General features: G+C 45.3%; 1 protein-coding gene and 1 pseudogene across 2 annotated transcripts; both read left to right on the forward strand.

The window, feature by feature from the left end:
* The first annotated feature begins 413 nt into the window (after window positions 1-413).
* On the forward strand, window positions 414-21,261 carry TBC1D20 (TBC1 domain family member 20). Its single transcript, XM_084887925.1, has 8 exons — window positions 414-618; window positions 7,361-7,546; window positions 10,383-10,463; window positions 14,370-14,556; window positions 14,725-14,826; window positions 16,772-16,913; window positions 18,109-18,296; window positions 18,557-21,261. The coding sequence occupies exons 1-8, from the start codon at window positions 546-548 to the stop codon at window positions 18,810-18,812; spliced, it is 1,215 nt and encodes a 404-aa protein (XP_084744051.1). The 5' UTR covers window positions 414-545; the 3' UTR covers window positions 18,813-21,261.
* Window positions 11,171-13,839, forward strand: LOC311624701 (rho-related GTP-binding protein RhoN-like; annotated as a pseudogene). The gene is made up of 2 exons: window positions 11,171-11,176; window positions 11,419-13,839. The product of its transcript is annotated as a rho-related GTP-binding protein RhoN-like (transcript).
* Window positions 21,262-24,386: the final 3,125 nt, after the last annotated feature.

Consider the following 24,386-nt stretch of genomic DNA (forward strand, 5'->3'; position numbering starts at 1 on the left):
ACAGCCTGCGGAATCACATAAAAGGGTTCTGATAAAAGCCTGAAGTCGCCAAGTATGAGGGCTGGAGTACGTGGGTAGGTGAGACAAGAGGTAAAATCCTTGTACGCAAAAACACGAGCTTTTAATTGTGAAGCAGTTACTATATGCTTGGTAGTAGTCTAAGCACTTTCCCGATAACTCTGAGCTCAGTACTCTCATTAGTATCAGTACCACTTTACAAATAAGAAAAGCAAAATACGTGACAAAACCTGGTCCGGAACGCGTTTGCTCAAGAGCGCCGCGCTCTATAGACTCCTGGAGGAACTCGTTCGGGGCGCCCGCTGCGCTTTCCCTCTGTTCAGGGCGCCTGCGCGCCTGCCCGGAGCCGACGCTCGTTCTCGCGTAGCGAGCGGTCACGTGCCGGGACGTGGGCGGGGCCCGTGCGCAGCTGCCTAGGCGCCTGCGCTCAGCGGGCTACGGAGCCGGGCCTGCCGGGAAGTGCGGGCGCGTTTTCCCTCGGCTCCGCCACCAGCCGGGGCTCGGGCCCGCGCCCGGGCCCCCGGGACATGGCCTCCCCCAGGGCGCAGGGCGACGATCCCACCTCCAGTCACTGGGACGACGACGGCGCGGAGACGGCAGGTACGGAAGCCGGCCGGGGCGTCGAGGGGTGGCCTGCGAGGACGGCCCGAGGGACAGGGGCGACCCTAGGAGACGGGGACAGCTGTCGGCGGAGCGGGTCCCGGCGCCAGCGGCGCTGGACGGGCCACCTGGGTGCGCCGAGGGCCGAGGGCCGGGGCGGCGGGAGAGGAAAAGGCCGAAGGGAAAGAGAGCCTTAGGTTAGGGGGTCCACGGATGCGGAGACCGGAGGAGCCGTGGTGGCAGAACCGAATCCCCAGTGGGAAGGACGCGGGGACTCGGCTCGGCGGCGTCTGAACGGGAGAACTGGGTCTGAAAACGGGGGCTCAGCCTCACCCGGCCCGAGACTGTCCGGCCACGTCCACAGACTCCTGCCGCCTCCCTAGTTGTAAGGCAGGTTTCCAGACTTCATCGATCGCCGTCTTGACTTCCGTGGTGTGAGTGAACACACATTTCTCACACATTTCTTTGAATTGCCATAGCATCCAGTCCTTTGAAAGTGCACCGTCCAGGGGTTCTTAGTGCTCTCACAGGGCGGTGCAATCATCGCCACTGTTTAATTCCAGAACACGAATATTCCAAAAAGAAAGCCCATGATGGACTGACTTCCCATTCCCCAATCTCCCTCCACGGTTCCTGGCGGACAACTAATCTAGTTTATGTCTCAATCCCGTCCCACCTGTGTTCATGTTATTTAATTGTGTAAAAAGCTGTTTCCTATTTTTATACTGTTTCATCCTAAGCAGTTATTCCTGTGAAATCATGATTTCATTGTGCATTGTTTTCAAATGTGTTTTACATAGTAAGATATGACTGCTAAAAGTATTCATGTTTATTCTGTACCAAGTAAAATAATCTCTTTTTTCCTCCGGGGAAGATAATTAGCTTTCCCACTTCTTCATCCTCTAATGGGTGGTGTCCATACTAGAACCAGTTGACACATTCAGCCCACGTATTATGATGAAGCACCTGGTATCCACATCTTGTTTCTCTGCACTCGTTTTCTGTTATCCCCCTTTTCTCCTGCTCTCGTCCTGGATGGAAGTGGAACTCGCTCATCATATTACTTCCCTGGGCCCTTTGGCCTTGTAACCCTTTGATGGTGAATGACATCCGTCTTCATGGCATCATAGTCCGTGCCCCAAGTGGTACAGGTCTTGTGATCTCTTGTCGTGCAATTGTTTTGAGACTCTACCTCCCAGTTTCCTTCATTTTATTTCTCTGGATGAATGGGAGGAACTTAGAAATCAGAGTGTTTTTATTTTGTTTTGTTTTGTGGTTTTTTCCCCTGTTCGTTTTCGTTGTGGTTTTAATCATATTGGAGAATTGACAGTTATTAACACCGGAAGCTCTCCTTTGTAGAGGTCATGGTTTATGCTCTAAAATATTTTTCTGCATTGTTGAGGTAAAGCAGTCTTTCTTAATGCACACTTGTTTTTATGTTTCAGTAATGAATCTCTGCTAACTCTGGTACTGTTCGTTGAAACTAAATAGGACCTCCAAAAACAATACTATGTTTTATTTAGTTTTTAATAGGAACCTTACTCAGAAAAAGGTGAGGTTTTCTTCTCCCACTGTCTTTCTCCACTACAGATATGAAGTTCAAGCATAAAATTTTAAGTTTTCTTTTTTTTTGTTTTTAATTAATTTCAGAGAGGAAAGGAGAAGGGAGAGAGATAGAAACATCAATGATGAGAATCATTGATCAGCTGGCCTCCTGCACGCCCCCTACTGGGGATCAACCTGTGCCCTTGACTGGAATCGAACCTGGGACCTTTCAGTTCGCAGGCTGACGCTCTATCCACTGAGCCAAATGGGCTGAGGCTTAAGTTAATTTTCAATATCAACATCAAGAGTTCAAAGAGTGGGGTAGGGCAATATCTGCCTGAGGGGATGGATCTCTCCCTCTCTCTCTGATTAGTTCCTTCATTGTTTGATTAAGGCTAACGTTGCTTTGTTTGAGTTTAACTTCTATTTAAAGACTGCAAAGATTTCTTGATGTGCAAGCTTAAACCAAGGAAGTATGGAATTTTGTACTTAAACCAATTAAGTATGGAGACCTTTTACCTGATATAGCCATTAATGTGTATTTTGCTGATATGGAAAAACTTTTAGAGGAAACAGCTAGTGTTCATCTTTAGTCCTTTTCCTTTCCCTGTATATCCAGTTCCCAAGCCAGGTGTTTTTGGAGATAACCTGTTTCTGAGGAGGCAGAAATCTTCACCTGGGCTCTGTAGCCAGAGTTGGGAAATATTTGAAACAATAACGGGCTCATCCATCTTTTATCTGAACTGTTAAGAACTGCTGCTTCAGTGCCCTTATTAAAATGATTGTTTTAATGGAGAGTAGGCCAAGTATTATAGTAGTGCCTCTATCATTTTTTCCTGTATTGAATTAATTGCTTTTCAGGCATCAAGGATTTATTTATAGCAGTGTCTTATATTTTGCAGCCAATTGGAGGATAATCATTTCATTCTGTCATGGTTATCATAGCCAAGATCTCTCACTGTAAAGGAATTTGGAAAGTCTCAACTTTGGAATATGTAATACATCTCTCTTATAAGGGGGGCAAAAAGGAATTGGAAAAGAAAGGACTCGGGGAATTGGGATTACATATATACTACTTCCTAATGAAATGTGGACTTTTATACCAAGCCTAATATTAGCATTCTGGAGTCAGGAAGTGTGTGTCCCACCCCAAAATCCATATATAAAATTTATCTCAAAGTTAGATAGTAGGCATTAACTTTTATATTTTCCTGTACATCTCAAGAATAGTTCTATAATTTTTCTCTGAGATGAAGAGGATACGTGTAAATTACTTTCAATTGAGACTCTGCTGATCTTTTTTCCCCCTCTTTGTGTAATCTAGCAGTTGACCTTATCATTCTATAATTTATACATTTCTAGCTTACTTGAATTTTCTGTTTTCTCTTCCCTTTTTATGTCACAATGGAAGTTTATATATTAAGTGTAATAAATGTGGGGTGGGGACACACTGAGGAGTGCCTTCTTTATCTGCCATTAATACTTGATCACTCAACTGTGGGATTGAGGAAGGTGATATTGGGGCCTGAATAGACCTCACATTTGAGCAGCATCCAACTCTGAGAAGTACCAGTAGCTTTAAAAAAAGGCCAAAGAATCTGCATCTCGACAGTCATATGCTACATAACAGTGTCGGTCAGTGATGGACTGCATTTACAAAGCTATACCATGTAGTCTAGGTGCATAGTGGGCTATACCATCTAGGTCTGTGTAAGTGCACTCTGATGCTCACACAACGAAATTGCCTAACAATGCATTTCTCAGAACGTATCCTTGTTAATTAGCACATGACTGTGTTTAGAGTTGTGCAGTAAGCATATAACACTGTTTGCAATCAGGGCAAAATTATGTCATTTATTATAGGCCAGTGTTTCCAAAGGAACAATTGCTAAGCTAGCTTTTTATTCTATTCTGTATATACTTACTGTGTTCCCACAGAACACCAGAAACCAGAAGGTAGTGGTAAATTTTGTAATGCAGGATTAAAAATAGAATTGGAACTGTGTTAAGAGAACTAAGTACAAGAGCTATGGTTTGGGTTTAGAAATAGTAAAAATTGGCAGATTACTTACCCAAACCTAATAGAAATCCAGATGATTGCAAACAGTGTGATTTCCTTCAAGATCCAAGCAAGGCTTTTCCTTTCCCCCAGATTGCTGAATGAATAGCTTCCTTGGAAGGAGGGGCAGGGTGAATATATGTATAAACAAATGAAGGAAATTTTTCCACACTCTTAGTAAGTAGGTTAACAAGATTTCAAAAGTCAGCTTATCTCAAATAGTATTCATATTACCATTTAATTGTTCTTAATTTATGATGTGTAGAAAATACAAGGAAACTCTAAGTAAAAAAAACAAAAACAAAAAAAACCTTATAGGCTATCTGGTACTTTATATTCTTTGTTGGAAATTAATTCAATTCTTGCTCATATTTTAAATAAAAAGTCTTCTCGCCCTAGCTGATTTGGCTCAGTGGGTAGAGTGTTGGTCTGCGGACTCATGGGTCTCATGTTCGATTCCAGTCAGGGATACATGCCTGGGTTATGGGCTCAATCCTTATCGAGGGGGATGCAGGAGGCAGCTGGTCAGTGATTCTCTCTCATCATTGATGTTTCTGTTTCTCCCTCTCTCTTCCTCTCTGAAATCAATTTAAAAAAATATTTTTTTTAAAGTCTTCTCTGTGTCTTATCTGTGATCCCTCTTTGGAAACATAACAGCCTTCTCTTCCAAAGGATGGCCCCTCGACCCTGTCTTTCCCAAGTGTGGGATAAATCAGCCCACACTAAGTCCTTCAAGCCCATGTCCTCTTCTTTTACCTAACACTTCAGCCTCATAGAAGTCTCTCTCTGTTTTCTGGACATGATATGTCTTTCATGTAACAAGGTCTTTGCACACACTCCTCTCCCTGGAGTGCTCTCCCTTCAGCCACTCTTCCATGTGCACTTTTCTTTAAGAAGATACCACATATGTTCTTGGCAAAGCTTTCCTGATTGCATGAGAAGTAGTTATTCTTTCCTCAGGAGTTTCATAATTCTGTTATATCATGTATAATTGTTTGTACCCTCCCTACTGTGAACCTCTCCAGTGCTGGGAAGGAGTCAAATTAATATTTTTATGCTAGTACAGTGCTTTCTATAAATAGATGTTCATTAAATGATAGGCTGATAAATGTATGTACTAATGGGCAAGTGGATAGATGGACAGATGGACAGATACACTCAAGCCAAGAGCATGAAGCACCTTGTAAATAAACATTTAACTAGTTAGGTGAATGCTGAGAGAGGAAATTGGGACTTAATTTTTATGATTTCTAGATAGAGTAACCATTTAATTTAGCATTCAAGCTGGGGCATTTTTGAAAGTACAGATAGCAGGAGGGATTTGCTACGAACAATTATGCCAGAATTATAGGCGTGAGCCAGGAATCTCTCAAACTTGAAAGAGGTGATCACTTTACTAGGTTACCAGGGAAAAGAACATTCTAGACAGCAGAACAGGTTTACCTAGGTGAAAAGTGACCTGTGTCATTTTCCTGTCTGCACCTCCAATTGCATGTGACTCTAAAGCAGTTAATTTATGTCACAGCTCTCCTAAGTAAGTAACATGACCACTAGGTACCAACTTTCATTTGTGTTAATAATGTGCAGTTTTGTCATGGAAACAATATGTAGACTGTTGCCTCAGATTAGAAAATTATTGAGGAAGACTGCTTGCTTAGAAAGTGACCCCTTCTGAACCTAATCTCTCTTCCGTTAATCTTCTCTAAAGCCTAACTTACTTTCTAGTGTTTATCTTCCCCTTCTATTACTCCAGTGCCTTACATCTAATGTATGCTACATACGTATTTTCAATGATCTGTTTACTATTAAAGGAAAGGCCCTTGTGTTTCCTGTCTCCAAGCTTTTTTCTGCTCTCTGCCTCTCTTCCAGCCTCTTGAAATCCTCCTTTTCCTGTTGTTTTTTTTTTTTTAACATACTAACTTTATTATTATTTTTTTTTTAAGTCCTCACCTGAAAACATGCTTTTATTGGTTTTAGGAAGAGAGGAAGGGAGAGAGAAAGAGAGAGCAACATCAATCTGCTGCCTCCCCCAGGCGCCTGACTGAGGATAAAACTCGCAACCTGACAGATTACTTACCCAATCATGGGGGTGTGGCCAGTGATATGTGACCTAACCAGAAGTTGAACCTATAACATTTCGGTGTGTAGGATGATAAACAACTGAGCTGCCTGGCCAGGGCCCTCCTTTTCCTTTGTAAATTATACTCTTTGCTAATGCTTTCTATACTCTTTGCTAATGCTTTCTCAGTTTAGTCTGACTCGCAACATTCTCTGAGCTCTTAGTGTCTGCACATTCCTTTTTTTTTTTTTTTTTTTTTGCAGTTATAGTGTACTTCTTTGTGGCATCTCTTTTATGATGTCTGTTTAACTTTTGTTGTGTTTGCTGTTCTTAAAATTAGACATTCTGCCTGAAAACTCTAAGAGCCTGTTATTCCATTATTTTAAATAGAATAATAAGATAAACATCAACCACAAATTCTCTACCAATTTCCTAAAAAGATAAACACAGTAAAATGCCTAAGTATAAATAACAAACTATCACATAAGGATGTAAGATGCTTAAAACATAACTTCCTGATCACATTAATTTATAGTTGTTTTGGGGGGAGAGAGGTAATGGGGGGGGTTACAACAGTTGTTTTGTGTGTAGTGTCCTGCCTCTCTTACCACCCACATTGGAGACCCAAGTATACCCAAGTACATTCTGACTTTGAAAATATTTCTATGATTTTGATATTTTATCAGTAACTGGGAACTTTTGTGGTTTTGTTTTAAAATGTATTATTGAATTTTGGTGGCATGTATATACATTTTTCCTCTATAAACAACAGGAAAAATATTAAGAGATATATATTAAGAAAGAACAGGCATTCATTTAGGAAAACATTAACAGTAACAGATATGACTGAATTTACTGAGCATTTATTATAATTTCTTGCTGATTACTTATATGGCATATCTCCTTGGTGTTTTGTACATAATGTGCTAATTAAATATCTGTAGGTTGGCTTTAAATGTACCTCCCTATACCTCAGACCAAATAAGGAGATTGAGCCCTAAATAGAAAATGTACACATGCTGAGTATGTGCCTGATGCCCCTCCAACCCCTGGGTGTTGTCTGTCTGTTTGTTTTGCAGGCTTTAACGCCAAAAGGAAAAAGAAAGTAGCCAAGATATACCAGGCTCTAAACAGCGATCCCACTGACGTGGCTGCCCTTAGACGCATGGCCATTAGTGAAGGAGGGCTCCTAACGGATGAGGTGAGACGGAAAGTGTGGCCCAAGCTCCTCAATGTCAACACCAATGACCCACCTCCTGTATCAGGTAAGATGGGGAGTACAGGGAGAGGAGCTTATTTAGGAGGCAAGGAGAACAGAGTTTCAGAATCTTTGATTTTTATGCCAATGTCAAACCAAGAGTAGATGAGTAAATCTAACGCATTTGAGGATATGATTGGTCCAACTCTGAAAATAAGGCCAAACTAATAAGTAGAATTTTATTCAGAAATGGAATGAGCTTTTATTGGCTAGGTAGAGAAGTTTATTAAAAATGTATATTCCGACCCGGCCCGTGTGGTTCAGTAATCCCCCAAGAACCAGGAGATCAGACTCGATTCCTGGGCAGGGCATATGCCCAAGTTTTGGGCTCAATCCCCAGTAGGGGTGGGGCAGGAAGCAGGCAGTCAATGATTCTCTCTCGTTTATATTTCTGTCCCTCTCTTCTCCCTTTCTCTCTCTGAAATCAATTAAAACATCCCTAGCCGGTTTGGTTCAGTGTATAGAGCATTAGCCTGTGGACCAAGGGTCCCGGGTTCAATTCTGACCAAGGCCTGTACTTACTTTGGTTACAGTCTCCTCCCTGGCCTGCTCCCTAGTTGGGGCTTGTGCGGGAGGCACCCAGTTGATATGTTTTTCTCACATTTATGTTTCTCTCTGTCTTTCCCTTTCTCTCCCACTCTTCCTAAAAATCAATGGAAAAATTCCTCGGGTGAGGTTTAATAACAACAACAAAAATAATGTATTTTTTCAAAAATACATATTCCAGTCCATATTCACTTAAAGATTGGTTGTAGGAATCTGTATTTTAATAAGCACTTCACCTAATTCTGATGTAGATGAGCTACATTTTGAGAAGCAGGCTATGGGGAGAAATAATATTAAAAAAAAAAAAAAAAAAAAAAGCCGAAACCGGTTTGGCTCAATGTATAGAGCGTTGGCCTGTGGACTAAAGGGTCCCAGGTTTGATTCTGGTCAAGGGTATGTACCTTGATTGCAGACAGGCACATTCCCAGTGTGGGGTGTGCAGGAAGTAGCTGATCGATGTTTCTCTCATCAGTGTTTCTGGCTCTCTATCCCTTTCCCTTCCTCTCTATGAAAAATCAATAAAATATATTTTAAAAATAAATTTAAAAAACAAACACAAAAGCCCTAGCAGCTTTTGCTCAGTGGATAGAGTGTCGGCCTATAGAGTAAAGGCTCCCAGGTTCCATTCCGGTCAAGGGCACATGCCCAGGTTGTCGACTTGATCCCCAGTAGGGGGTGTGCAGGAGACAGTCATTCAATGATTCTCTCTCATCATTGATGTTTCTATCTCTCACTCTCCCTTCCTCTCTGAAATCAATAAAAATACTTTTTTTTTAAAAAAAATTTTTATTGGGAAATACTGTGCTCCTTTTGGATTCTGAAATTCTGTAGTTCTGTGAAAAGCTATAACTTTAATCTGCAAGGCCTGTGTGGTAAAAGGAATTCCTTGGAATATAGTGTAGATTACAGATAGAAGTACTACAGAACAATGAACACATTTTTTTAAAAAATATATTTTTATTGATTTTTTACAGAGAGGAAGGGAGAGAGAGAGAGCTAGAAATGTCGATGAGAGAGAAACATTGACCAGCTGCCTCCTGCCCACCCCCCACCGGGGATGTGCCCACAACCAATGTACATGCCCTTGACCGGAATCGAACCCGGGACCTTTCAGTCCGCAGACCGACGCTCCACCACTGAGCCAAACCGGCTTCGGCACAATGAACACATTTTGTCATTCATTCAACAAACACTTATTGCTTTATTGCTATGTATGGCAAAAGTCTGGCTCTTGGGGATTCTTTCACTCATTCGGAAGACATTAGTTGTGCTCCTGTTGTGTGCCAGATACTAGAGATAATTAAGACAGCCTCTGCCAGTAAAAGTTCACAGTGCAAGTAGGTGTAAAGTTGCCACTTGTTTAATATTTGAAGCTGGCTCCTTGGAGCTGCCTTTTGTTGGGAGGAAAAGGCATTAGCATGTTCACACTCTGAATCCTGAGATGGTATTCTTCTATCAGATTCCAGATTTCCCTATCTTTATAAGGTGAAGTTTGTGGGGAAGTTTTGCCCAGGCTCCTCTGTTACCTTTTGATATCGGTTTGTGAAGGAAATGTAGGCTTGTTACACAACGCTCAGTTTGGGTTGGGGGAAATGTACACTTGTTATAGATGTATATATAACAGCTAGAGACTGCCTCCTTGCATTCACACTGTATTGGGCTTATCACCTGAACAGAGATAAAATGTCCTGTTTGCAGTGTGTTAGCTTTACAATTTCTGGGTCAACACATGTTAGGTTCTCCTTTGTATGAGTTTATTTTAATGCTCCTTTCCTAACAGCTCAGTGCTTCCTAGACTTTACATATGTTAGAGTTTTTTTAGTGGTCTATGGTTTCCACATTTATTATCTTATTTGATCCTTACAGTAACCTGAGAGGTATATTATAGATGGGAACAATGCCATTTTTATTGATGTGGACTTTGAAATTCAGAGCAGTTCCCCAGTGATGCCACAGGAAGCCTCTGGCCTATTTGATCCTTACAATAACCTGAAAGGTACATTGTGGAAGGGAATATTGCCATTTATAGATGTGGACTTTAAACTTCAGCGACAACACAGGAGGCCCCTGGCCTCCCGTCTTCTCTGCAGCTTTTCGACCTAACTCGATTACCTCCTGGACAATGCGATCCTTCCTCTTAGATCATCAAGACTGCATGTTTGCAACTAAACTTAGGATTTCTCTCCAATCGTATTTTGAGTCATGTCCTCCTGGCCTTGGTGTAATACCACAATACTTTGTTCCTGATCTGGCTTCCCAGACATTCCTACAATGACATGTTCCTCTTCCTCCACTAGGGGAAAACCTTCGACAGATGAGCAAGGACTACCAACAAGTGCTGCTGGATGTCAGGCGGTCCTTACGGCGGTTCCCTCCTGGTGAGAAGCTCTCTCCGTCTGTCTTGTTACATGAAGGTTTCTGTCCCAGGCGCACTTACTTTCTTGTGTTGACGCTTGCCAGTCCTAGGGAGTTTCCATCCCAGCACACAGTATGACTTAATATCTGTTCCCATTCTGCTGAGTCATTCTTTAATTTACTCCATCACACTCAGACCCCCACTGAAACCCTGAGCCAAAAGTAATTTCTCTTGACCTAGAAGTGAATGAGAGAAGTTTCTTCCCCCCTTTCAGAGCCACAGAAGAGACTTCATAGAGATTGCTAGAGCCATGAGTCTGCTTTAAAGAGCAGGTTGGTTTGAAAGGGGGCATTAACAAGAACTTTTTTCTTTCTTTTCTTTTTCAAATTTTTACTGATTTCAGAGAGGAAGGAGAGAGAGAAACATCAATGATGAGAGAGAATCATTGATTGGCTGCCTTCTGCACACCCCCTACTAGGGATCGAGCCTGCAAATTGAGCATGTGCCCTGACCAGGAATCAGACCGTGACCTCCTGCTTCATAGGTCGATGTTCAACCACTGAGCCACATTGGCCAGACTAACAAGAACTTTTAACATCTCCTTTGATTAGATTTATGAATAGTGATATCTTGCATATATATGTATTGAGTTCCTTGGACCAGAAGGGAGGCCATTCTCGGCATGTTTAAAGAGTTTATTCCTAAAATTGCCTCTCCATTCCAGGAAGAATGAAGGCAATTGGGCAACAAACCTCATGTTTATGATCTGTTTCTCTTCTTTTGGCAACTCCACATTTAGGTTCATGAAGAGAGGAGAATTGCTAACAGAAAATCAGTTTCCATGGCAAACCAGTGTGTCCCAAGAAATGTTAAGGGGTTGGGGATGCAGCAGAGGAGGCGCAATAGCCTGGGTGGAGGCTTAGCATGGTCCTAGAGATGTGGCAAGGCCGGTGTCTACCGTGCAGCCTGGGAGGTAGAGCTGTGCGAGCTACGGCTCTGGCCCATGTTGGGGCAGACCCGCTGTGCACCATCATGTTGGGGGATTTGGGGAGTGTGGCAAGACGGCGCTCCTTTGGGTGTGTGCCAAGGACACCTCCCCTGGGAGTTACGTCCCACCATGTTTGGGAACTACACTGTGAGCTTTACGGCAGACAAGTGCGCATTGAGCTCAACTTGTGGGATACTTCAGGTTCCTCTTCCTGTGATATCGTCCGGCCTGTGGCCTCTCCTAATTCAGACGTGTGCTCATCTGCTTCAGCAGCCAAGAAGAAACACTGAACAGTGTCCTTAAGAAGTGACAGGGAGACTCAGGAATTTTGCCCCAATGCCAAGGTTGTGCTGGTTGGCTGTAAGCCGGACGTGTGGACTGACCTGGCCACATTGGGAAAAGCTGTCCAAACACCTTTGTTGCGCATGAGCAGGGCGCTGTGCTTGCCAAGCAGGTGGGGACCGTGTCCTACATTGAGTGCTCTTCCCGTCCTCTGAGCACAATGTCAGGGATGTCTTCATGTGACCAGAGTGGCCTCATTTGGCAGTGCCCATAGGTAGCTGCTGTAAGGACTCACACCTGGGACTGCAGCAATCTGCTCAGCCATCTGGCAGAAAGGCCAGACTGTGGGAACAGGAACAAAGGCGAGATACACAAGAATCCAGCCAAGCATTGCAACCTCATGTGAAGGGCCAGGGAGGAATAGAGTGTCAGGAGGGGCGGTGAAGGGCACAATTGTTCTTCTGCTCGCACCTTGTCTTCCTGACCTCCTGACAGGGCAGGCTGAATGAGCAATTCTCTTAGGCAAGGAACCCAGAGGCAGGAAGGGGTGCCACCATTCCCCATATCTTCATCCCCCTCCTCTCCACACACTGTTCCATGCTTCCATGTGTCTGGATCCACTCCGCTCATCAGTTTATTTTTTTAATTAGATTCCACATATGAGTAAGATCATGTAATACATGTCTTTGACTTATTTCACTTAGATGATACTCTCCAGGTCCCTTTATGCTGTCTCAAAGGATAAGAGATTCCTTTTTACTGCTGCATGGTATTCATGGTATAAATGTACCACAGCTTTTTTATCCACTCATCTGCTGATGGACACTTGGGCTGTTTCCAGACCTTAGCTATTATAAATTGTGCTGTTATGAACATAGGGGTATATCCCTTCTTTCTGATGGTATTTCAGATTTCTTAGAATATATTCCTTGAAGTGAGATCACTGGATGAATTGGCAGATCCATATTGAATTTTTTGAGGAAACTTCATACTGTTTTTCCATAATGGCTGCACTAGTCTTCATTTCCACTAGCAGTGCACTAGGTTTCCCTTTGCTCCACATCCTTGCCAACACTTGTCATTTATTGATTTGTTGATGGTAGCTATTCTGACAGGTGTGAAGTGATGACTCATTGTTGTTTACATTTGCATCTCTGATGATCAGTGACTTTGAGCATTTTTTCATATAGTTCTTAGCCATCTGTATGTCCACTTTGGAAAAGTACCTATTTAGGTCCTTTGCCCATTTTTCAATTGGATTGTTTGTCTTCCCTTCATTAAGTTGTATGGGTTTCTTATATGTTTTGGATATTAACCCTTTATCAGATGCATCATTGCCAAATATATTCTCCCATACAGTGGGCTCACACACACTAAGTTTCTTTCTGAATTATTTAAGAATAAATTACAGCCCTAACCAGTTTAGCTCAGTGGATAGAGCATCAGCCTGTGGACTGAAAAGTCCCAGGTTTGATTCCGGTCCAGGGCATGTACCTTGGTGGCGGGCACATACCCAGTAGGGAGTGTGCAGGAGGCAGCTGATCGATGTTTCTCTCTCATCGATGTTTCTAACTCTCTATCCCTCTCCCTTCCTCTCTCTAAAAAAAAAAAAAAGCATATATATTAAAAAAAAAAAAAAAAAAGAAAGAAATTATTTCAGGGTGTATAACATGGTGTCCCTTTGTTCCTAAATATTTCAGGGTGTAGTTCCTAAAAAACAAGGCACATATATAATCACAGTACATTTATCAAAATCAGTAACAACATTAAAAAATACTGTCTAATCTACAGATTTGATTCAAATTTCATCATTTATATCATATATGTCCTTCATAGGAAAACAAATTCATTCATTTCCCATTCAGGCATCATATCTCTTTAGCCTTATTTAACCTGAAATAGTTTATATTTTACTAGAGGCCCAGTGCATGCGATTCATGCCGGCTGGGCACCAGGCCAGTTATTTTATAAAATTTCCCTTAATTTGAGCTTGGTATTTCCTCAATGTTTAGGTTGATACATTCTTTCATGTGTGTGTTTTCTTTGTTGTTGGTTTGTTTGTGTGTGTTTTTAAATTCTCACCAGACGATTTAAAATCAATTTTTCCGTTGATTTTTAGAGAGAAAGTGTAAGGGAGGCAGGAGAGGGAGAGAGAAACAGAGAAGGAAAAAGGAATGGGGAAGGAAAAGAGGGGAAGAGGGAGGGACAGATGTGAGAGACACATGGACTGGTTGCCTCCAACCAAAGTACATGACCTTGACCCAGAATCTAACCTGAGACCCTTCAGTCTGAGGGCTGATGCTCTAAGTACTGAGCAACTGGCCAGGGCGGTGTATACATTCCTGATAGGAACACCACAGGAGTGATGCTGAGTTCTTTTCAGTACATCAGGGGGAACATGCTGTCAGAGTCACACTTCTGGCCTGTGAACAGTGGGGACTTAGTTAAGAAGGCGGCTGGGCTCCCAGTGTAAGGTTGCTAGTTGGTGGCTCTTTTTTGTATGTCACATATTTCCTATATGTGTGTGGATCTAGAGATGTGTTACTAAGATGCAACTTTTCTTAAATACTTTCTCTGAAAATCCATTCCTGTCCATATTCCTAATCTCTGTTGCTAGGCTACTTGCCATACTTATGTGCATCTCTCCTCCCCACGCAGGCATGCCAAAGGAACAGAGAGAAGGGCTCCAGGAAGAACTGATTGACATCATCCTCCTCGTCCTGGAGCGCAACCCGCAGCTGCATTACTACCAGGGCTACCACGACATTGTGGTCACATTTCTGCTGGTGGTCGGGGAGAGGCTGGCAACAGCCCTGGTAGAAAAAGTATCTACCCACCACCTCAGGTACCGGCACAGAGGGGCACAGAAGGCTGGGCATCACTCCCCAAACCCCCTGCGGTAACTCCGCGGGCCATCTTCTAATCACTGTTTTCAATGGTGTTAGCTCCGTTCCATTCTCACCCTTATCTAAGTGTTTGGTCTGATCATACTCATTGAATTGTCTCCCTCTAGGGATTTCATGGATCCAACAATGGACAACACCAAACATATATTAAACTATCTAATGCCCATCATTGACCAGGTGAATCCAGAACTCCATGACTTCATGCAGAGGTATATATGTGTCTATATTTATATGTACACATACACACACACACACACACACACACACACACACACCTTCAACCTTCTCTACCTTTGTTTCTTCCTCACAAGTCTAGCTCCATCATTATCGTACTAGAGGCCCAGTGCACAGATTCGTGTATCAATGGGGTCCCTCAGCCTGGCCTGCGCCCTCTCACAATCCATGACCTCAAGGGATGTGAGACTGCCGGTTTTGGCTCTGTGGGAATCAGGCCAAAACTGGCAATCCAACATCCCCCTAGGGATATAGTAGTGTATGAAGCCGCAGGCGGCTAGGGAGGAACCCAAGCCCAGGCTGGGTGCCATGCCACTCCCGCTCATCCCAGCCCTGCTGAGCCTATTGCCACAGCTGTGCTTGGACAGCTAAGCAGCACTCCTGCTGTGGGGACGCACTGACCACCAGGGGAAAACTCCTGCGTTGAGCATCTGCCTCCTGGTGGTCAGTGTGCATCAGAGCAACTGGTCAACCAGTCATACAGTCACTTAGGCTTTTATATATATAGATAGATATTGATATGTAGATACGGATCTTCTGAGTTTTCTTTTGTTTAAAATATATTTTTAGCCGAAACTGGTTTGGCTCAGTGGATAGAGCGTCAGCCTGCGGACTGAAAAGTTCCTGGGTTCGATTCCGGTCAAGGGCATGTACCTTGGTTGCAGGCACATCCCCAATAGGGGGTGTGCAAGAGGCAGCTGATCGGTGATTCTCTCTCATCGATGTTTCTAACTCTCTATCCCTCTCTCTTCCTCTCTGTAAAAAATCAATAAAATATATTTTTTTAAAATAATTATATGTGTGTGTGTGTGTGTGTGTGTGTGTGTGTAATTAGTTTTAGAGAGAAAGGGAGAGGGAGAGAGATAGAAACATCAATGATGAGAGAGAATTGAGCCCGCAACCTAGACGTGTGCCCTGACCAGGAATCGAACATAACCTCCCAGTTCATAGGCTGACACTCAACCACTGAATCATGCTGGCCAGGCCTGAATTAACCAGCGATCTGGATAATTCAGTTCTGTACACAGACTTAGAGCACATGTTGAGTGCTCTGCTCTTTTGGGGATATATGAGAAGTGACAACTCATTCTCTTGAGGAGTTTACATCTAGAGGGAATAGTTGGACAAGTTAAGTATGCCAACATAGACTTTGAGGTCACTGCCACAAGAGACCTGTAGGATCCAGGGGTAAGAAAGACATGGCCATCTGTGGATGGTAATATTTACCAAGTACCAAGGAGAAGAAATATTTCTTTGCAAATTTCATATGACTTATATTTCTCTTCTGTTTAGTTGGAAATTTGTCCTTGGCCAATGTCTGACTTTTTAAAATTTTTATTGATTGATTAATTGATTTTTAGAAAGGGAGAGGAACATCGCTTTGTCGTTCCACTTAATTTATGCATTCATTGGTTGATTTTTGTATGTGTCATTATTGGGGATTGAACCTGCAGCCTCGGTGTATCAAGACAATGCTCTAACCAACTGAGCAAACCGGCCAGGACCTTTTCCTTTCAAATGATAGCTATGTCTTAATATGTTTCAGTCACCTCATGTTAACTAAAAAATAAACAAAGTTGTTTTAATATGTACTTGTGCCCCCCAAAAGAGCATGACTTTCTCAGAAGGAAAATTATGGTATAGTTTTCTCTAAATAGGTACTTTTTGTTCCTGTAGTAGACATTTGTTGGTCATTAGAGCACCTAGTGAAATAAGGCAATCAGGGACCTATTGTAGTGTTAATATCATGATGGGGGGTACAACTTAGAAACTTCGTGTTTTTTAGGGAGAAAATGCTGAATTTCTCATAAAGTATATTTCCCAAATGCTTCCTTCTAACAGCACTGGAGACACAGAGAGCCCAGAAAAGGGGAAAGAGTCACTCAGCAGGGAGCCTAACGTTTGTTTCTTTGTTCCTAGTGCTGAGGTCGGGACCATCTTTGCCCTCAGCTGGCTCATCACCTGGTTTGGGCACGTCCTGTCTGACTTCAGACACGTGGTGCGGTTATACGACTTCTTCCTGGCCTGCCACCCTCTGATGCCCATTTACTTTGCAGCTGTGGTAGGTACAGGCCACAAGCCAGCAGCTAGGTTCACATCACCCAACCCAGCCTGATCATTTCCCCTAAAGGGAAACCAGGCGGTTATGGGAAGATGCTGAAGACAGCATTTCCTAGGCTGGTGTGCCTGGACACCATTTGTGCAGTGGTAATGGGGAATGTCAGGGGGGGCAGAAATGTTCTGTGGAACACTAAGGTTGGGAAAAGTTGGTTAAATGAAGATAAACAGATTTGTTTACTACATGACTAGAGGCCTGATACACAAAATTCGTGCAAGGGGCTCGGCCCTCGCAGCCCCAGCTTCGTCCAGAAGGTTGTCCGGCTGTTCGGTCTAATTAACATGTTAGCTCTTTATTATATAGGATTCTTTTGAACGTTTAAAGTATTTCCCTACACTTGAATTCTGTGTTCTTGTTGTCATCTTCTGGAATGAGTGCAAATTGCCAACTTTGGGTCTAAGGAAAGATGGGGTGTGGTATTATGATAGAAAGTTGAGATGGTTTGGGGGTGCTCCAGTTATTAGAGGGCCTGAATCATTGGGGTGGGGTGGGTGGAGGTGAAGGTGTGGGCTTACAGGCACTCTCCATTGTTCTTTAATGAGAACAAGACCATTCTTTCTACGGTTTTGAACCATTATTTTCTGTGCTGGAGCTCCAGGAATCTTCCAGGAATCCCTCTCCTCTTCTTCCTCCTAAAAGAATCTCCGTTATTTAATTGGTCAGTCTTTCACATCTTAGGGTAGAAGTTTGCCTCCCACAGGAAGACCCAGCCCAGTAGGAAAAGCACTCAGATGTGTACATTATTATGTCGTAGATGGATACAAGCGTTTGCTGAACATTTTGAGTGAGCCCTGTCACCAGTTTTTTTTGTGTGTGTGTGTTTTTTTTAAAATATATTTTATTGATTTTGTACAGAGAGGAAGGGAGAGAGATAGAGAGTTAGAAACATCGATGAGAGATAGTCATCGATCAGCTGCCTCTTGCACACCCCCTACTGGGGATGTGCCTGCAACTAAGGTACATGCCCTTGACCGGAATCGAACTCGGGACCCTTCAGTCCCCAAGCCGACGCTCTATCCATTGAGCCAAACCGGTTTCGGTCCTGTCACTAGTTTAAATTCATCTCTAGGGAGAGTGAAATGCACATGACAAGACTTCGTACGTTCTGGTCCCTGATGTGAGGCTTTGCTTTTCACAGATCGTGTTGTATCGAGAAGAGGAAGTCCTGGATTGTGACTGTGACATGGCCTCCGTTCACCACCTGTTGTCGCAGATCCCTCAGGACCTGCCCTATGAGATGCTGATTAGTAGAGCCGGAGACCTTTTCGTTCAGTTTCCCCCATCTAGACTTGCTTGGGAAGCAGCTGCCCAACAGCAAGCCAACAAGTGAGTGGACGCAAGCCACTGGTTGGGGGTGGGAGGTGTTTGTTAGTGAGCAGAAGTGATGGAAGGTGGTGCCTGGTCAGGAGAGGGCTGGGGGATGTTTCCAGAGTTCTAAGCTTGTGCCTGCAGAATCCCTACTTTAGTCTTGATGGGTCTTCATCAAGAAGAGTTTCTGAGCAGTAGATGGCTCTGCCTTCAGCCTATGTAATCTAGTTTTTCTTTCCTGCCTTCTCTGTTTCTTTCATATTCTTCCTTTTCTCCAGAACGGCAGCCTCTACTTTCAAAGACTTTGAGCTGGCATCCACCCAGCAGAGGCCTGACATGGTGCTGCGGCAGCGGTTTCGGGGACTTCTTCGGACTGAGAATCGAGCAAAAGACGTCCTGACCAAACCAAGGACCAACCGCTTTGTGAAGCTGGCGGTGATGGGGCTGACCGTGGCGCTTGGAGCCGCCGCCCTGGCGATGATGAAAAGTGCCCTGGAGTGGGCCCCCAAGTTTCAGCTGCAGCTGTTCCCCTAAATGCCAGAGGCGATTCTTTCTCCGGCATGGCGTTAAGGTCTCGCCCTTCCATGGAAGGATGGGGAGGGGTGGGATGTCCTTTATTAAAAGGGTTTCTGTCAAGGGTTTTGTATTCCTACCACCCTTCCCTGCCACTCCATGGTCTGCCTTTGCTTCAGAGGCCAGCAGCAGAGCCTGTGTGACTGGGCACGTGGGGCCTGGGCCTAGGACTCTCCTCGCTCTCAGTGGGCTCTGAGTGTGCTCTCCACTGCCTCCTCTTGTGGTGGAGGAAGCGGGGGTTTTAGCTCCCAGCTGTCTTCGGAACCTGCTGGGCCTGGTCACTGGGACCTCTTGGCCGCTGCCCAGTAGTAAGCAAGCTGGACCTTTGAAAGCCCTCCCCACAGCTCCTCCTGTTCTGTCTGCTTTGGCCAAAGAAGTCCTATGGTAGAATGAAGGCACGGGCAGAGGAGGTAGCCCAGGAACAAGATTGGCCCTTGTGAAGAGCAGCTCTGTTAGCTGGTCAGAAAGCAGAGAGGCAGTTGGGAACTGGGTTACTGGATAACTCCTACTGGTTTTCAGTCTAGAAATCACAGTATTTCCAGACAGACAGGAAGGAATGTTAAGTTATAAGGCCCACATAGACTGGTTTTGCCTACCATTTTTCCTTTTTTAAATCCTCACCCGAGGATATCTTTCCATTGATTTTTAGCGAGAGTGGTAGAGAGGGAAAGACAGAGAAATATCAATGTGAGAGAAATACATTGCTTGGTTGCCTCCTGCACGTACCCTGACCAGGGCCCAGGCTGGGGAGAAGTCTGCAACCAACGTACATGCCCTTGGTCAAAATCAAACCCGGGACCCTTTGGTCTGCAAGCTGACGCTCTATCCACTGAGCCAAACCAGTTAGGGCAGAGCTTTTTTATTTTTAATCCTCACTCTGAGGATATGTTCCTTGACTCTAGGGAGAGAGAGTGAAACATCGATGTGAGGGAAATATTGATAGGTTGCTTCCCTCACCCACCTTGATTGGGTATCAAACCCCCAACCTAGGTATGTGCCCTGACCGGGAATCGAACCTGTAACCCCTTTGGTGCACGGAATGATGCTCTAACCAACTGAGCCTGACTTAGCTCTCCCCTCGCCCCCGTTTTTTTGTTTTGTTTTTTTTTTTGCTACCTATTTGCTTTTTAAAAGATACTTTTATGACTATTTTTTGAATTATGCAACACCCAATATATAAAGCACCCTCGCTTTAAAAATAATAGTTCCTTCTGGAAGAAAATAGTTCTCATTGGAAGGATGATCTTCGAAGACCGTGAGGGTTCCTTTTTACCCAATTGTTTAACATTTCACATTAGCCAGAGCTGCTGTTTGTAACAGCCCATTCTCCCAAAGTGCCCTCCTTGTGTCTCCCTTTCCTGTTTTCCTCAGATCACCTGTCTGTCCCAGATGGCGCCCCCTCACTACCTTGGCTCGTTTGGGAATTTGATTTATCTCCTTAGCTGCGGTCTCCTTCCTGGTTGGAAGTGTCAGGGGAGACTCAGTTCCCAGAAAGGGAGGCCTGCAGCCTGAAGAGCGGCCGGAGCCAGAACAGGCCGCTCCTCACTGTAGCCGAGGGAACAGCCACGGGACAGCTTTTCCTGTGAGCCACGCCAGCTTTGTTTCAGAGAGCTCTGGCTTGGAAAAAAGTGCCTTTTGCTTTAAAGAACTGGGGTGTGTAGTCTGAAGCAGCCATGTACTTGTATTTTCATGGTCTCTCTCCAGCACTGTTCTGTGTTGACAGGTGTTTTCATGTGAACGTGCCAGAAGCACTCTAGCTCCTCTGCTCAGACCTCCCCTCCTTCCCGTGTGCCCCTGTGTGCGAGTGGAGGGCATGCAGCAGGCCAGGCCGCTGGCCTGCCAGAGACGGTCCGAGAGGCGGCTCTCCTGTTACACTCAGCACTTTAGAACCAAAAAGCTCAGTGATGGGTCGTTCTCCACAGCAGGAGTCCCTCCTGGGGTGAGTGTGGTGTGGGGGGGTTAACCCAGAGAGTGGAAGATCTGTCAAGACAAAGGAAATTCTTTCAGGATCCAGAGGGGATGACGTGACAGATTCTCCCAGTCTTCTCCCTCAGCAAGTTTGTCCTCTTGTTACAAATGGACGGCGGCAGCAGCACCTCCTGCCACAAGCACTCGAGCCGTCTGCAGGACTGCAGACACTGATGGGGGAGAGGAAAGGAGGCGCATGTGGTCAGGGTCCCAAGGCCACAGCTCTTTGGAACCCAGGAAGCGAATGGCATTTGCTTCAGCTGTGGCCTAAGAAGGAACAAGTTCATTTGTGAGATAAGCTTTGCTGACATCAGGATTCACCTTGTTGATGAGAAGAAACCATTATCATTTTACCTTCAGGTGGTTACTATTCTGTAAAGAATGTGTGTAAATATTTTGTACAGAGCCATGTATGAAATACACAGCCATATGTGGTTACTAATGTCTGTCATTCTGTGCTGTCTGCCACTTAGTAGGACTAGACTCTGGTCTTAGACAAATGGCCTTGGCGCTTGCTGCCTTCCACCCTGGCCTGGGACTGCTCTGTCTGGACTCCTGGTCAGCCTGGAGTTGCCTGGAGAGCTGGGATGATATCTGCAAGTCCTGTTTCTGTTTCACCTGCAGTAAGTGTGATCTACACAGGCTGGCTGCCGCCAGGTGCCACTGGTTAGTTAAGCAGCAAAAGTGGTGTGGGGTGCTAGTCTGGGCGATCCTGACTATTTTTCACACTAATCTGGGGGTGCCCCTTGTTCCAAAGGCTGACATTCTGTTTGGAACCTAAGCAGAGCCTCGTGAACGTAACTTTGCCTCCACGTGTCGTTTCTGTCCCAGAGGAGCTGTGGTGCTTTTTCTTGCCAAGCTTTTCTAACATGACATCCCAGCAGTTGGGTATTGGGAGCCAGAACAGTTGCCACGTGCCTGTTGCCGCCATCCTGTGGATGGGCCGATCACGGGGGCAAGAATCCATGTTGTCTGGGATATTTATTTCCCTGTCCCAGAGGGGTGAGGGGAGAGGGCCCAAGGCTGAACGGCATCACAGCCCCCTGACCTCGTCCCACCACTGTAGCCAGCTGCCCTTGCTGCCCTCTGACCTGATACTTAGAATGTGGAGCTGGGACACGGGCCAGGACACTGCTGGCCTCTGGAGCTCACACCGTGGTTGCATTGAAGGAACAATTTGGGTGGCAGATTCACTGGCAGTTTCATGGGAATTGATTAGTGTAAGAGTAGAATTTGAAAATTGGGACATTGAAGGAAAGGTGTACGTTGCATGAGAAATATTTGTGTTTTTTGTACTATTTCCCTAAAAATCTTGGAATTTACTGATAGGAGTAGATGGCTTACAGTGAGACTGCTAAATGGCCTCAAAATGGTGAGGCAGGTCCCCAGAAAGGCCCAAGTGATTGGAGAGTGGGGGCTTTTGGTTCCATCCCCTGACCTTCTAGGAGAGGGATGGCTGGAGATTGAACTCCACAACCTTGATTCAGATGCTGACAGCTTCTGGGTTGGTGAACTCATTGAAATGCTGGGAGGGAAGTGCACCCAGAGGACTGGGAGGTCTGCACCCTCTCCCCATACCTGGCTCTACTCACTTCTCTCATTTCTGAGCCGTTTCTGAGTGATATTCCTTATTAAAAATTGGTAACCATAGTGTTTTCCTGAGTTCTAGCAAATTATTAAATCTGGGGGAGTTGTAGGGACCCCTGAATTTGAAGGTGGCCAGGAAGAAGTGTGGGTAGCCGGGGCACCCTTTGCGGTTGGCATCTGAAGTGGGCAGTCTTGTGGGACAGCCCTTTAATTTGTGGGATCTGATGTTAACTCCAGGTGGTGTCAGGATTGAATTGTTGGACACCCAGTTGGTGCTGGAGGATTGGAGAAGTGCGAGGCTGAGGGAAAAGAAGTACAAAAGTACCAGCTGACTAAAGTGTGGGTATTCTGTAGACAGCAAGCCCAGGAGGACCTGGGTTGGGGTGTGGAGATGGAGAGGGCAATGGCAATGGAAGGTACTTAGGGTTCAGGTCTGGGACAACTTTGAGCTGTGGAGGAGAGTGGGACTCCAGGCTATTTGGGAGTGAGGCTGGGCCCAATACTGGGTCCCGAGAGAGAATTATTGGAAGCAATAATTATCGGCAAGTGTGTTACTTCATGGCAGTTTGATCTGTTGCATGTTCAACATCTGAGACTCGTCCTATATAATAAAAGGCTAATATGCAAATTGACCAAACAGCAGAACCACTGGTCGCTATGACATGCACTGACCACCTGTGGGCAGATGCTCAAAGCAGGAGCTGCCCCCTGGTGGTCAGTGCACTCCCACAGGGGGAGCACCACTCAGCCAGAAGCCCTGAGCTGGGCTCATGGCTGGAGAGTGCAGCATCAGTGGCCCGAGCCTCTCCCGCCTCTGTGGCAGCCCTAAGGATATCCAACTGCCGACTTAGGCCGCTCCCCACATGCTGGACATCCCATGGGGGCTCCTGGACTGTGAGAGGGCACAGTCTGGGCTGAGGGGCCCCTTCCCCCGAGTGTACAAATTTTGTGCATTGGGCTTCTAGTTGTCAATAACAGTAAGACGGATAGTCCCATCTCTCATGGATGTTTGGGAAAATGCTTTACAAACTGTGAGGTCATGCCAGAGTTTTGATTCCATTTTGGTAAACAGTTATTACCAAATGCCTTTAGCCAGCCCTGGGCTTGGGACCCATGTTCATTCAGAGATTAAGTGGTGATTAAGGAGAATAGGCCAAAGGCTTTTGCCAAATCCAACCAAGAGATGTTAGGCCTGAGGCTCGGCCTGACTTTGTCCTTTCCCTGCCCTGCTGTCCTTCGTGTTTTCTGTGGCTCCTGCTGCCTTTTTCTGTCTTCACAAAGGCCCTCTACTTGCTAGCAGTATTCTTCCCAGACTTACAAATGGTTGGAATTTGTCCAGGAACCTTTGTGAGCCAGCAAGGCTGTGGGCTTGCCTCCTGCTTCCTGCTTTTGAGCGAGTGGCTTTCATGCCAGCCCAACGCTAGGGGAAGACTTGTGGCTGTGGGCACGTCTTCCATCCCTGTCCATAGCGGCGGTGGCGCTTTATCTGAGCAGTGGGCTTCCGCTTGCCTTTCCTGTCCGGGGACAGAGATTATGGCGCACAAGTATGTTGGGACCTGCTGCTTCCTCAGGTAGGTGGTTTGAGTCCAAAGCTGTGGGGCTTGGTTTCAAGTCTGCTCTGGCCAGTGGGCGATGGATTCTCAAGAGCTGGGGCCCAGGCCTGAGGTGGCCCCTGGGGGGAGGGTGGCACTTCCCCTTGACCCTGAAAGAGAGCACTTACGAGCCTCACCCCCTGGCACACTGAGCGTGGCACTGGAGGCAGAACCCTGGGGCTGCCCTGACCCCCATTTTGGCTGCAGCAGACTCGCTCCCTGTGCGTGCTGGCATGGATGGAGTGGGCCGAGGGAGCAACTAGCCATCGAAGCCCCTCTGCCTGTCTTGTCCTCATTTTGACGCAGCCACAGGTAAACACTTCAACACCTCGTAGCCTTATGGAGCAGAAAGGCAGGCATTGGAAAGACCTGTCAGCAGTCTGCTTCC

This window comes from Pipistrellus hanaki, assembly GCF_964339955.1.
Source record: "Pipistrellus hanaki genome assembly, chromosome: 6".
Classification (NCBI taxonomy): domain Eukaryota; kingdom Metazoa; phylum Chordata; class Mammalia; order Chiroptera; family Vespertilionidae; genus Pipistrellus; species Pipistrellus hanaki.

Excerpts from the sequence above, each read along its gene's own strand:
- TBC1D20 (XM_084887925.1), top strand. The coding sequence starts at position 546 with ATGGCCTCCCCCAGGGCGCAGGGCGACGATCCCACCTCCAGTCACTGG. Across the intron at positions 14,557-14,724 it reads GTATCTACCCACCACCTCAG|GGATTTCATGGATCCAACAA; the intron begins GTACCGGCACAG and ends GTCTCCCTCTAG. Across the intron at positions 18,297-18,556 it reads GCCCAACAGCAAGCCAACAA|AACGGCAGCCTCTACTTTCA; the intron begins GTGAGTGGACGC and ends CCTTTTCTCCAG.